Consider the following 9950-nt stretch of genomic DNA (forward strand, 5'->3'; position numbering starts at 1 on the left):
TGCAGTACAATTTTGTATGTGCAGATAATTTTTGTATGTGCAGTAGAGACAGGGTTTCACCGTATTGCCCAGGCTGGTCTTGGACTCCTGGCCTCCAGCAATCCTGCTGCCTCGGCCTCCCAAAGGGGTGGGATCACAGCCATGAGCCAGCGTGCCAGGCCCAAGACCTCTGTCTCTCTCTGTATATACAGAGAGAAAAAGGGTGTTTTATACACACATACATATATATATATGTGTGTGTGTGTGTGTGTGTGTATTTTTTGAGACGGAGTCTTATTCCGTCACGCAGGCTGGAGTGCAGTGGCACGATCTCAGCTCGCTGCAACCTGCGCCTCCTGGTTCAAGTGATTCTCCTGCCTCAGCCTCTTGAGTAGCTGGGATTACAGGTGCCTGCCACTACACCAGACTAATTTTTGCATATTTTGTGGAGATGGGCTTTCGCCATATTGGCCAGGCTGGTCTCGCACTCCTGACCTCAGGTGATCTGCCTGCATGGGCATCCCAAAGTGCTGGGATTACAGGCATGAGTCACCGTGCCTGGCCTACAAAACCTCTATTTTTTTTGTTTTGTTTTGTTTTTTCTTCTTTTGTTTTTTCAGGACCTCTATTTGTAAATCAAGAGGGAGCTACTCAGCGTGGGGCTCCCGGGGCCCACGCACTCACGGCACGTCCTTGAGCGTGTGGCGCAGCTCGCGGCCGAGGTTCTGGATGTACAGTCGTTGGCTCTCCTGTACCGGCTGCCCCGTCAGGTGCACGTTATCCACCGTCAGCTGTGCCTCATCAAACAGCCACTGCACCACGAACACGGGGCCTGCGGGCAGCAGGGCTCAGTTCGGCCTCCCCATGACCCCTGCTGCTGCCCCACATCCTAGGCTCAGAGCTCAGCACTCCCAGGCCCCCTGCAGTGCCGCTCACCCCAGGCTCAGAGCTCAGCACTCCCCCGGCCCCCTGCAGTGCTGCTGAGGCTCACAGGCCAGCTAGCCTTGGCCCAACTCTCCCCAGGGGTATCAGTCATAAGCCCCCACAGAATGTGGCTTCCTTCTTTCAAACCAGCCTTTTTATAATCCATAGGTTCATAATTAACTAACTACATAAACTGCGTTTCCTTGAAGAAGGGCTCTTGTTAACTCCTCCATGACCTTGGCCTGTCTCAGCGACTCCACTTTCACCGAAATTTGGTGATGATGCCCTTGCACATAACCTCACCATTCCTCAGAGTGTGGGACTGGGGAGGAACCAGCCCGGGGTCCTGCAGCAGGGAGGGGCAGCATGGGGATGAGCTCGAAAGCACATCCCTAGCCCCCGGTATAGACAGGGTGACCACCTGCCCCACTTTGCCTGGGACTGGGGGGTGTCAGTGCTGAGGGCAGGCAAGTCCCAGGCACGCTGCAGCGACTGGTCCCCCTGGCACACAGCCGGCCTCCTCCCTGGACCAGGGCAGTGGTTTCTAAGCCCAGCCTGAGAGACTGGAGTCCACGGTGGATTTTCAGAAGCAAGGAAGTGTGGCCACCCCACTGCTGCCCTGTGTGCTCCGCTCGGCCGCCCACTCACAGCGCAGCGTCGGGTAGATCTTATAGCCAAAGAAGCAGTTCCACTCCTCGCCCTCCTGGAACTGGCGTCGGCAGCGCTCCGGGACCACCCCGTTCCAGTACCTGGAGCCACAAACACAGGTTAGGCTGCTGTGGGCCTCGTGCCCCGGAGCTCCCCACCCACAGATGCCACTCCACCCAGGCCCTTTTGGGGCAGAGCTGCAGCGCAGGAACGGGCCCTCCCCACTGGCGCACCTGATGCCACGGCGGATGGCCTCTGTGGGCGCACACGTGATGGTGTCAACGCAGTCTGTGTGGCGATACTGCTTGTTGTCCAGGAACCAGCCGGAGTCAGCCAGGCCTCGCACCTGGATGGCGGGGTAGCCCAGCTCCTCCAGCTGCTCAGCCACACGGTCCACATTCAGCAGCACCCCGGTGCCCCCCGCACTGCAAGGAGGGCCAGATGTGAGGCCAGGTGGCTGGGGAGAGGCACTCACCTCCCCCCAGAGTCTGCTCAGCGTCAGCCCGTGCCCCAAGGTGGGCAGGAGTCCTGATGCGTTCTGAACTGCGGATGCATTCTGCATTCTCTGTTCATGTGCAAGACCCATGGTTGTCCCCTTCAGAGCAGTCCAGGGCTGAGGCTGGCAGGTCACATGTCCTTGACACAGCCAGGCTCTCCCCTCTCTCCTCCCTTTCCTCTCTCTGTCTCTTTAACTCAGTTTCCTTATCTGAAAATGAAGATAAACTACATGGCCTCAGGCCCCTTCATCTGTTCCCCATATGTCCCCTGGGTCTCCTGCATGCCTGCTGGGATACAGGGACCCACAGAGGTGATCCTCACCTACCGGGCCCTGGAGAAGGGGTGTTACACCATGGCCAACCTCTAACCAACGACCTAGGTCCCTGCGGCCCGAACCTTCCGCTATATTCAACAACCATGGGGTCTAGACAGCGTCGGGTTACCCAGCACTCTGAAGCCAGGCCTCAGAGACGTCCCCAATGATGTGGGTTCTCCCAGCTCCAGCCTCTCACCCTCCCAGCCACCTGCCAAGATATGCACAGACTCCACCCCCTCCTCGCCTCCCATACACCCCCACCCCACACCCCTTCTATGCACCCTGCACACCGTCCTCGCCCCTCACCTCCAGCCCCTGCCCGCCCTGCCCACCTGCTCCCGGCCAGCAGCAGCACCTTGGCCCCGCTCAGCCCTCTGCCCAGAAGCTCCCGCACCACCTCCTGGATGATGAGGGCGCCCATGAAGGCATACTCGTCTGCAAGAGGGACGGGGTGGCCTCAGGTAGGGGCCTGGGCAGAGAGAACCACCTCCTACCCCAGAATGGCTGGCAGAGGAGTTCTTGCCCCGCTGGGGGACTAGGGGGAATCTTCTGAGGTGGGGTCAGGGGCTGGGGTAGACTGGAGGAAGGTGGGTGCACCAGGCCATGCTGGGGCCTCCTCCCCAGGGAATATTCAGAAATAAGGACCCCCTACAGTCGTGGACAAGCGAGCAGTGAATGCATGGGTCAGGCATCCTGGGACATACTGTCAAGGGCTTTGAAAGTGAGACAAAGCTGAGAGTCAGCTTTTCCCCAGAACCCCCCCGTCCTGCCTCGTCCCTGCCCTGCCGTCCTGCCTTGTCCCTGCCCTGCTGTGCCCTGGGAAGGTCGGGGACTCACTCTTCTCAGACTTGGATGAAGCCCCACTCCAAACATCACTGGAGCAGTAGGGAATGAAGCTGCAACACAGAACAGAGTGAGCCTGTCACAGAGCCTGCTGCCCGGCAGCCTCCAGAAAGGACCCCCAGGACAGGACCCCCAGAAAAGACTGACCAGGACAGGACCCCCAGAAAAGACTGACCAGGACAGGACCCCCCCAGGAAGGGCCAACCCAGGACAGAACCCCTCCCCCAGGACCCAGGACAGGACCCCCCTGAGGAAGGACCATCCCAGGACAGGACCCCCCAGGAAAGGCCAACCCGGGACAGGACCCCCCCCAGAAAGGGCCAACCCGGGACAGGACCCCCCCAGGAAGGGCCAACCCGGGACAGGACCCCCCAGGAAGGACCATCCCAGGACAGGACTCCCCTGAGGAAGGACCATCCTAGGACAAGAGCCCCCCAGGAAGGACCAACTCAGGATAGAACCCACGCCCCAGGAAGGGCCAGCCCAGGACAGGACCCCCCCCCAGGAAGGACCAACCCAGGACAGGACCCCCCAGCAAGGAAGGACCATCCCAGAATAGAGCCCTCACAAGAAAGACCCCCAGGATAGAACCCATCCCCCAGAAAGGACCAATCCAGGACTGGACCCTTCCAGGAAGGGTCAACCCAGGACAGGACTCCCCCCCAGGAAGGACCATCCCAGGACAGGAACCCCCTCCAGGAAGGGCCAACCCAGGACAGGACCCCTCAGGAAGGACCATCCCAGGACAGGACCCCTCAGGAAGGGCTAACCGAGGACAGGACCCCCCAGCAAGGAAGGATCATCCCAGAATAGAACTCCCCCCAAGAAAGACCCCCAGGATAGAAACCCCCCAGGAAGGACCAACCCAGGACAGGACTCCCCCAGGAAGGACCATCCCAGGACAAGACCCCCCCTCCAGGAAGGACCATCCCAGGAGAGAGCCCCCCCCAGGAAGGACCAACCCAGGACAGAACTCCCCTCAGGAATGATCATCCCAGGACAGGACCCCCCCCACGCAGGAAGCACCATCCCAGGGCAGGACCCCCTCATCGCCAGGGAAGAAACGCCTCCAGAATGCCTCTAGGACAGGACCTCCCCAGAAGGACCATCCAGAACAGGACCCCCAGGAAAGACCATCCCAGGACATGACCCCCCAGGAAGGACCCCCGGAAAGAACCACCCTCCAGGCAGGACTCCCAGGCAGGACCCTGCACCCCCTTACACCATGTTTGCGTTCCACCAGTAGGGGTTCTCCTCCGGCTGTGAGGACAGGATCCCTGTGCCTGGGGACACAGAGGCGGTGGGTCTTTCTAGCGGGAGGAGGCTGTGTAGGGACGGGTCTGGGAACCCCCGGCGAGGAGTAGGGGTTCCTACTTGACCCCAGCAAGGGAGGTGTGCTGGTGCTGCTGGCCTGAATCAAGGTTGCCGGGAAAGTGCAGGGCAGTCGGGTTTAGTTACCCCGGGAAGACACCATGGCCACGGTGCCCAGCTGGGCTACGACACCAGGTCTGACCTTGACTTCAATCCCCTGCCCTGCTTTGACCCCGGGGAGGGCCAGAACTGCTGGGTAAGCGCCTGAATGTTAATGTGGAATGGACCCCAAAGGGCAAGAGTGAAGGGCGCGCCCTGCTCTTAGGAAACCCGGGCGCCGGGCTGGGCACGATGTGCGGGGCGGGGGCCTCGCTGGGGCTCCAGGGCGCGGGCGCGGCTTCCTCCCGGGCCTCACGTCGAGGCCGCCTTCTCCAGGGCCCGCTGCTGACCTGTGCGAGTGCGCGGCCAGTCCCGGGAGCTCATGAGGCGCCGCATGGTGTTGTATCTGGAGTCGCAGTTCTCGCGGTTGAAGCAGTACCAGCCGCCTGCGGACACGGCCACCGCTCAGGCCCGCGCGCGCAGAGAACCCCGGCCTCCCCCAGCCTCGACCCCGGACGCACCTTCCAGGAAGAGGAGCCACCGCCGGCTGCCCCTGGACTCCTTCAGGTAGTAGCTGCGGGGAGGACGCACCGTGGGGGGTCGGCCGGGGCGGCAGCCCCGCCGCGCCCCGCGCGCCCAGCTCTGGCGGAGGGAACGCGCCACCTGTTCCGGCCGTGCGCGGCGGTCGCACGGGGGCGCCCTCGGCCAGGCCCACGCGGAGCTCAGGGACGGCGGCGATCCCGGGAGGTGGCGCTCGCGGGTTGGGGAACGGGCCGCGCGGGGCTGTGGTGCGTGGAAAATCCCCACGTCCAGCCCAGCGCGCGTCCCGTTGTCACCTCGGCGCGGGCGGCGGTCCTCCCGGGGCGCTCGGCGGCTCTCGAAGCATGAAACGCGTCCGCACGGAAGGAGCGCGCATGGCGGGGGCACGGGACGCTGCGGGGAGCGCGGGAGGCACCGACCCGGCGGGGGAGCCTTCCTGCCGAGCCCCGACCCCACGCCCACGTCTCCCGCTGTCCCTGGGTGTCCTCGGCCTGTTGAGCGCGTGGGCGCCCCCGCCACTCCCCGACCCCCGGCCTCACGTCTTCTACTTCGGGGCTGTGGGGAGGTGGGCAACAAGCCTCTCCCGCCCCCGGTGTCGCCGGTTCCCGCTAGAGCCAGGCGCGCTCTCGGGCTGCCATCTCCCCGCCCCGGGACCGAAGGACGCCAGCAGAGCGGCTGGGCCCGGAGGCCGAGGGGTCAGTGCCCGAGCTGGCCGGGGACCAGCCCTTCCAGGGCCGCTCCATTCCCCACACGGAGAGTCACAGAGCCGGGCCCTCCTCGGGGCCAGCATTGCGGGGCTCCCGACGGAAGCCCTTTCTCCCCGGGGAGAGAACGGCCGCGGCCCGCAGGGAAGGTCCAGCCGGACACCAGGCGCGTCGGGCGGGGCGGGGAGGCGCAGGGCGCCGGCCTTACCCGGCTGGGCTGCCGTCGTTGCAGGTCACCGAGGTGTTGAGCAGTAGGTGCAGGCGCAGGTCCTCGTTGAGCTGCTGCGCGGAGCAGGGGTACAGGGACTGCGCCAGGCTCTTGACCTGCGCCATGAAGCTGTCCATGTTGCCCTCCACGGCCGTGAAGTCCAGCGGGAAGCTCTCCACGGGCTGTCCGGCCGCCGGCGCCGCCTCGGTCCGCGGGGGAGGCGGCGGCTGCTGACCCCGGCGCCGCCAGGTCTTCCTGCCCTCGCTGCCCCCTGCGCAGTGCAGTAGGCCCAGCAGCAGCAGCACACGCACCCCTCGGCCCATGGCCGCGTCCACCTGCGGGGAGCGGGTGGCCTTGAGGCGGCGGCGGCGGAGGGTGCCGGGCCGGGGATGCTGGGGGCACTGGCGCTCCTGCTCCCTCGCCCCCGCTCCCGCCCGCCGGGCCTGGCGGAGAACGCGCGCGCGGCTGGGCGTCGAGGCTCTCGGGGCTGGGTGCCGTCGGCCTCCGCAGCTGGGGCTCCGCGCCCGGCCGTCCGAGGGCAGCGCAGGGTCTGGGTGCGCTGGCTGCGGCCCGCGCCAATGAGCGGCGGGGGCCGAGGCTGGGCTTATTTGCGGGGGCCGCGGCGGCCCGGGTGCCCGCGCGTTAGATGTGCCGCCGCCGCCGCCCGGGCTCGGCGGAGGGGGGAGGGGGCCGCGCTCGCTCTTTTCTTGGCGGAGGCATCGCCTTTTCTTCCCAAACCGCAAGCCTGACGGAGGGGCCTGGACTACCCCGCCGCGGCCGCCGGAGGCGCTCCCGGCCCGGCTCCGTGGGGGGGCAGCGCGGCCGGGCGGCCCCGGCGGCTCCATTCACCGCGGCCAGCCCGGCGCCGCCGCCCCCGCCCCCGGGGCAGCTGGAAGGGGCGGCGGCGACGGGGAGGGGCGAGGCTTTTCCGCGCCGCCGGGGGGAGCGGGACGGGGAACTCCGCCCGCGGCGCAGCTGGCCGCGGCCGACGGGCTGGGGACGCGGGGCGGGCGAGCTCACCTGGAGCCGCCAGTGTCCCTCCCATCCCCCAGTGCCCAGGCCCAGAGCAGGCCGTGGGGGACTCGGACCCCGGCCCGCATCTCTCCACCCCGCGCAGCCCTGGGGTCCCGCTCTCACCGCGGCCAGCGCGGGCGACCCAGTGGCCCCGTCCTCTCAGCGCCCCTGGCCCTGCGCCGTCCCGCTGGTGCGCCCGGCCCCGCTGCGCTCCCCCTCTGGCGCTGGCGCGGAGCCGCCAGGGACTTTTATCCAGCAGGGCCCCCCGGGATCAAAGCGGCGGCGGACACAGGGCTTCGAGCCGAGGGCTCGGCAGCAGCGGCGCCGGGGCCTCCTAGAGAAGCGGACAGGTGGGGCGCAAGGTCCTCGTTCCCTCGGAGACCTGCGAGATGGACCGCGCGCCCCAGCAAGGCGCCGCGGGGTAGTCGCCCAGTTCTGGGGCGCTCCTGCTGGCGCTGGGGTCAGAGAAGAAGCTACAACTTTAGGAGATCACGGGGCCAGAGGTGAGGTTCTGGATCTCCACCCGCCCCAGCCTGGCTGCTGGCCCCATGACGAGGACCCCAGCCGCCACTAGGGGAGGAGGCCAGGGGTCCAGTGGCTGCCCGCTAGGCCTCTGCTTGGGGCCCTTCATGCCACGAAGGGCACCTGGAGATGCTTCACCTTGGAGAGCACCCCTGTCCACTCCTGAGGTTGCGGGTGGTGGTGTCAGAACAAGGTTCCTGTAGGAAATCAATACTGGACTTGGGTGGACAGGAGTGGCTCAGGAGGCTTCCTGCTGTGGGCAGGGGGTGGGATGGACAAAAGAAAGGACATACACAGGGCCAGTGGGGTCAGGCAGACTTTCTCCTTGACCCTCTGGTCTGCAGCCTGCTGGGCACCATGACACCCATTTTAAAGATAGGAAACAGGTCTTACATTTCAGGACAAGGATCTAGACCCAAGCAGAGCTTCCAGAATCCCTCCTAATTCAGGACAGTGGGGAGCCTACAGCACCACGTGGGGCAGGAGAGCAGAAGCGCAGGGCTGTGACTGCAGCCAGGATGTCCCTTGAGCCGAGGGCTGGGGCCCTGTGGATGTCCTCCTTGCCAGCCCCAGGCTGAGTGAGGAGCTTAGGCAGAAAGTCTCAGCACCACTGGCACCTGCAGACAACTGCGTTGCCTGGGCTCTTGTGAAACAGAGTAAACCCTGAGAGCTGTTGCCCCATGCATTTGATGGGTGTAAGGCACTCCAGTGTAAACCACAAGGCCTAAGATCAGGCTGGGGTGCCGTGGAGGTCAGCCTGGCCTAGGGACATTTTCAAAGAGGGAGACAGGCTATTACAAACTCAAGTCCATTCCACAGCCTCCCCCTTCATCACAGGGCGGGTTGCAGCATTTCCCTGACAAGGGGAACTGAGGTTCAGGGACACTAACAGAAGAGCTGAGACTCGCCCTTAGCTCTCTACTCACTCAAAAATCCCCCCTGCTGTCCCCCTGTCATCGGGTCAGTTTAAAGGCCGCGTGTGGGGCTGGCCAGGGGCAGTAGCTTCAGACGTAGGTCCCATCCTGAGGTGTTCTCCCACCCACACCCTGGCGGGGAAGGCTGACCCAGGGCAGATTTCAGCATCCAGCAGGAACCTGTCTGGAGGAGGCCTCTCCCACCGGGTACCTGCTATTCCAAGTCCAGAGTGTGATGGCGTCTTTCAGTTGGCTGCACAGGGTTGATCTCCAAACCGCCCTGGCTCTGAGCCATCTCCTGGTGCAGTGTGGAGATGCCAGGCAAGGCCTGTGACCTTTCCCTATGCCTCAGCTTCCTCTTATTTATTTATTTATTTATCTTTTTTTGAGATGGAGTCTTGCTCTGTTGCCCAGGCTGGAGTGCAGTGACGTGATCTCGGCTCACTGCAACCTCTGCCTTTCAGGTTCAAGAAATTCTCCTGCCGGGCGCGGTGGCTCACGCCTGTAATCCCAGCGCTTTGGGAGGCCGAGGCGGGCGGATCACGAGGTCAGGAGATCGAGACCACGGTGAAACCCCGTCTCTACTAAAAATACAAAAAATTAGCCGGGCGCGGTTGTGGGTGCCTGTAGTCCCAGCTACTCAGGAGGCTGAGGCAGGAGAATGGCGTGAACCCGGGAGGCGGAGCTTGCAGTGAGCCGAGATCGCGCCACTGCACTCCAGCCTGGGCGACAGAGCGAGACTCCGTCTCAAAAAAAAAAAAAAAAAGAAATTCTCCTGCCTCAGTTTCCCGAGTAGCTGGGACTACAAGCGTGTGCAATCATCCCTGGCTAATTTTTTTGTATTTTTAGTAGAGACGGGATTTCACTGTATTAGTCAGGATGGTCTCCTGACCTCAAGATCCACCCACCTTGGCCTCCCGAAGTGCTGCGATTACAGGTGTGAGCCACTATGCCCAGCCGCTTTCTCTCCTTTAAAACGGGGGGATGGCTGTGCCTCCGTCAGAGGACTGTTGTGGGATTATAAGAGCCCATTTGTGAAAGTGCATGGCAGGGGTGGCAGTTATGATCGCCGATGAAAATTCTAGGAAGGGAGAAGAATATGCGTGTTATAGTCTCTCTGTTATAGATGCAGACATCTCCTGCAATGCAGATGAACCTGCATGTTGAACCACAGTGAGTTCATGTTTTGGTTTATTCAACACTGGTAGCATATGCAAGAAGGGGCTCAAACCCAAGACTTCCCCAGAACCGCTGCCCTTCTGTCCACCTCTCCCATCCCCCTCTCCTCTGAAGCCCCTGCCATGACCGGATGACTGACAAGGCTGCAACCACATGGCTGGGGAGAGGACTCCTGAGGCTCTGCAGCTGCTCACACCCATGTCCTCCTCTTGACTCACACCAACTGGCTCTGTCCTCACACTCCCCCAGCC

The 9950-nt window shown here is 63.7% G+C and overlaps 1 protein-coding gene and 1 long non-coding RNA gene across 4 annotated transcripts in view; one reads left to right on the forward strand and one right to left on the reverse strand.

Annotated features, from left to right (window-relative positions):
- Window positions 1-2279, forward strand: part of LOC141408870 (uncharacterized) — a 17958-nt gene extending 15679 nt beyond the window's left edge. The window contains exon 2 of the long non-coding RNA XR_012426344.1: window positions 600-2279. This is a non-coding gene — a long non-coding RNA (uncharacterized lncRNA). The remainder of the gene's footprint in view (window positions 1-599) is intronic.
- NOTUM (notum, palmitoleoyl-protein carboxylesterase) overlaps window positions 1-7307 on the reverse strand; it is a 9433-nt gene extending 2126 nt beyond the window's left edge. Inside the window, exons 1-10 of one of the 3 annotated variants that reach the window (XM_045376455.2) lie at window positions 7208-7307; window positions 6071-6405; window positions 5140-5192; window positions 4969-5064; window positions 4431-4491; window positions 3203-3261; window positions 2698-2800; window positions 1785-1976; window positions 1552-1652; window positions 664-811 (exon numbers count right to left, since the gene is read on the reverse strand). In XM_045376455.2, the coding sequence (XP_045232390.2) occupies window positions 664-811; window positions 1552-1652; window positions 1785-1976; window positions 2698-2800; window positions 3203-3261; window positions 4431-4491; window positions 4969-5064; window positions 5140-5192; window positions 6071-6393 (1136 nt within the window). In that variant the 5' untranslated portion in view covers window positions 6394-6405; window positions 7208-7307. Of the gene's footprint in view, window positions 1-663; window positions 812-1551; window positions 1653-1784; window positions 1977-2697; window positions 2801-3202; window positions 3262-4430; window positions 4492-4968; window positions 5065-5139; window positions 5193-6070; window positions 6938-7207 lie in introns of those variants that run through there. The other 2 variants (XM_005585288.3, XR_012426341.1) reach the window with 2 other exon arrangements.
- Between the last annotated feature and the right edge of the window lie 2643 nt (window positions 7308-9950).

The sequence above is a fragment of the Macaca fascicularis genome, chromosome 16 (genome assembly GCF_037993035.2).
Source record: "Macaca fascicularis isolate 582-1 chromosome 16, T2T-MFA8v1.1".
NCBI classification, from domain to species: domain Eukaryota; kingdom Metazoa; phylum Chordata; class Mammalia; order Primates; family Cercopithecidae; genus Macaca; species Macaca fascicularis.